The 1,786-nt window shown below is 42.6% G+C and overlaps 1 protein-coding gene across 1 annotated transcript; it reads left to right on the top strand.

Annotated features, from left to right (window-relative positions):
• Window positions 1-529: 529 nt before the first annotated feature.
• LOC140459992 (probable G-protein coupled receptor 139) lies at window positions 530-1,495 on the top strand. The gene has a single exon (XM_072554402.1). It carries the CDS (start codon window positions 530-532, stop codon window positions 1,493-1,495), a length of 966 nt encoding a protein of 321 aa, XP_072410503.1.
• Window positions 1,496-1,786: the final 291 nt, after the last annotated feature.

Here is a 1,786-nt window from a genome sequence, read left to right as displayed (position 1 = left end):
AAATGTGAGATATTGCCAAAAGTTTTGATCAATGGAACATCTGATAGAAGGCCGCAGAAGCAGAGCAGCTGAGGTGACAATTCCAGATACTGATACGAGTGGCTTGATGAGATAAATCTGTAAGTGACACAGTTAGTCGTATCAATTTTAGGATACACGGAAAACAGATTAAAGTTAGCTGAGATTTCAGATCATTTTGTATGATTTTATGAAACCGATGTGGTGAGTCATCAAAAGTTCAGAGAACTCGAAGGTTGATTTTATAAAGAATGAGACGTCACTCGTAAAGAGGTTCATCTTTATGAGTTGAAGGTTGACCGGAGTTTGGTGTGCATAATTCATGGCAACAACATTACTTTATTTGTTCCTGAATTGTACAAATCAAAACTGGTATTTATGTAGTGACCCGAGAGTGATGTTTAATCCCAGGACTGATTATATTGATAGATGTTTGATGCTGCACGGGATGTCCAATATTTGTCAACAATTTCAGAAAAGGCAGAGACTCGGAGTGGCAGGTTGAACAACAATGCACAAAGCAGCAGATAGTGTTTGGAATGCGTTCAGTTATATCTTTCTCTTTTCATCTCTCATAGCCAACTTGCTGGCAATCTTAGTCCTATATCGAGGACGGTGCGGTCTCTCCCGGTGCATCTCCTACTACCTGATGGCGATCGCAGTGACTGATTTCCTTGTCATCATCTTTGCAGTCATCCTCAACCGAATCAGCCGCTTCTACTTCCGGGAAAGTGTCTTGTCTACCACTCCTGCATGCACTCTCAGCATCGAGGTAGTCTTTGCCATCTGGGATTGTTCAGTCTGGCTGACAGTTGCCTTTACCTTCGACCGTTTTGTGGCCACCTGTTGCCAGAAATTGAAGACCAGGTATTGTACAGAGAAGATAGCGTCATTGGTCATCGGGATAGTTTGTGCATTGTGCTGCGTCAAGAACATCCCATTCTACTTTATCTATGAACCCATATACATATTAGATGGGATATCCTGGTTTTGCAACATCAAAGCCAATTACTACATCCAGCCAGCTTGGCAGGTTTACAGTTGGTTCTTCCAGATGTATACTCCTTTTCTCCCGTTCTTTGCCATTCTGCTGCTCAATGCCCTGACCATCAGACAGATCGTCGTGGCCAACAGAGCCCGCAGGAGGATCCGGGGCACAGAGAGTCAGCATGACTCAGAGATGGATAACCGCAAGAGGTCAATTATTCTGCTGTTCGCTATCACTTTCAGTTTTCTCCTCCTGTGGGCCCCTCTTGTTGGACATTTCATCTACACGAAGCTTACAGACGAGGGTTACTATGGTGGCCTTGATTTCAGTGACCCACGGTATATCTTCCAAGAGGCAACCAATAATCTTCAGTTACTAAGTTCCTGCAACAACGTCTTCATTTACACAATATCTCAGAATATGTTTCGAGAGGATTTGAAAAATGTTCTGATCTACCCCTTTGCGACCCTCATTAATTGCTTTAAATAGTGTGGGGAAAGAAACATCTCTTCATGTTGTTTCTTTTCCATCAGAGTAGAGCAGAGTACAATGTTTAATCGGCATTTAATACAGAAAATTATGGAAAACCAAGACAAATAAAAAAATGGCAGAACGTCCATTCTCCACCTCTGACAATTAATTGCAATCGATCCTGAGCAAATGTCGAACAATTGAAAATTTGTCCTTTCTTGAGGAGAGGCGAACTGGGAACTCATGATCTATGTCCCATCCCCAGCTCCAACCTAACTGCTTGCAGTCTGCAATGTTCTTGTTCAAGGG

This window comes from Chiloscyllium punctatum, chromosome 36 (genome assembly GCF_047496795.1).
Source record: "Chiloscyllium punctatum isolate Juve2018m chromosome 36, sChiPun1.3, whole genome shotgun sequence".
Classification (NCBI taxonomy): domain Eukaryota; kingdom Metazoa; phylum Chordata; class Chondrichthyes; order Orectolobiformes; family Hemiscylliidae; genus Chiloscyllium; species Chiloscyllium punctatum.
The sequence above is the reverse complement of the archived record's forward strand: the minus strand, read 5'-3'. Positions and strand labels throughout refer to the sequence as shown.

What these genes read in the sequence shown, in the direction of transcription:
- LOC140459992 (XM_072554402.1), top strand. Translation starts at nt 530, where the DNA reads ATGCACAAAGCAGCAGATAGTGTTTGGAATGCGTTCAGTTATATCTTT.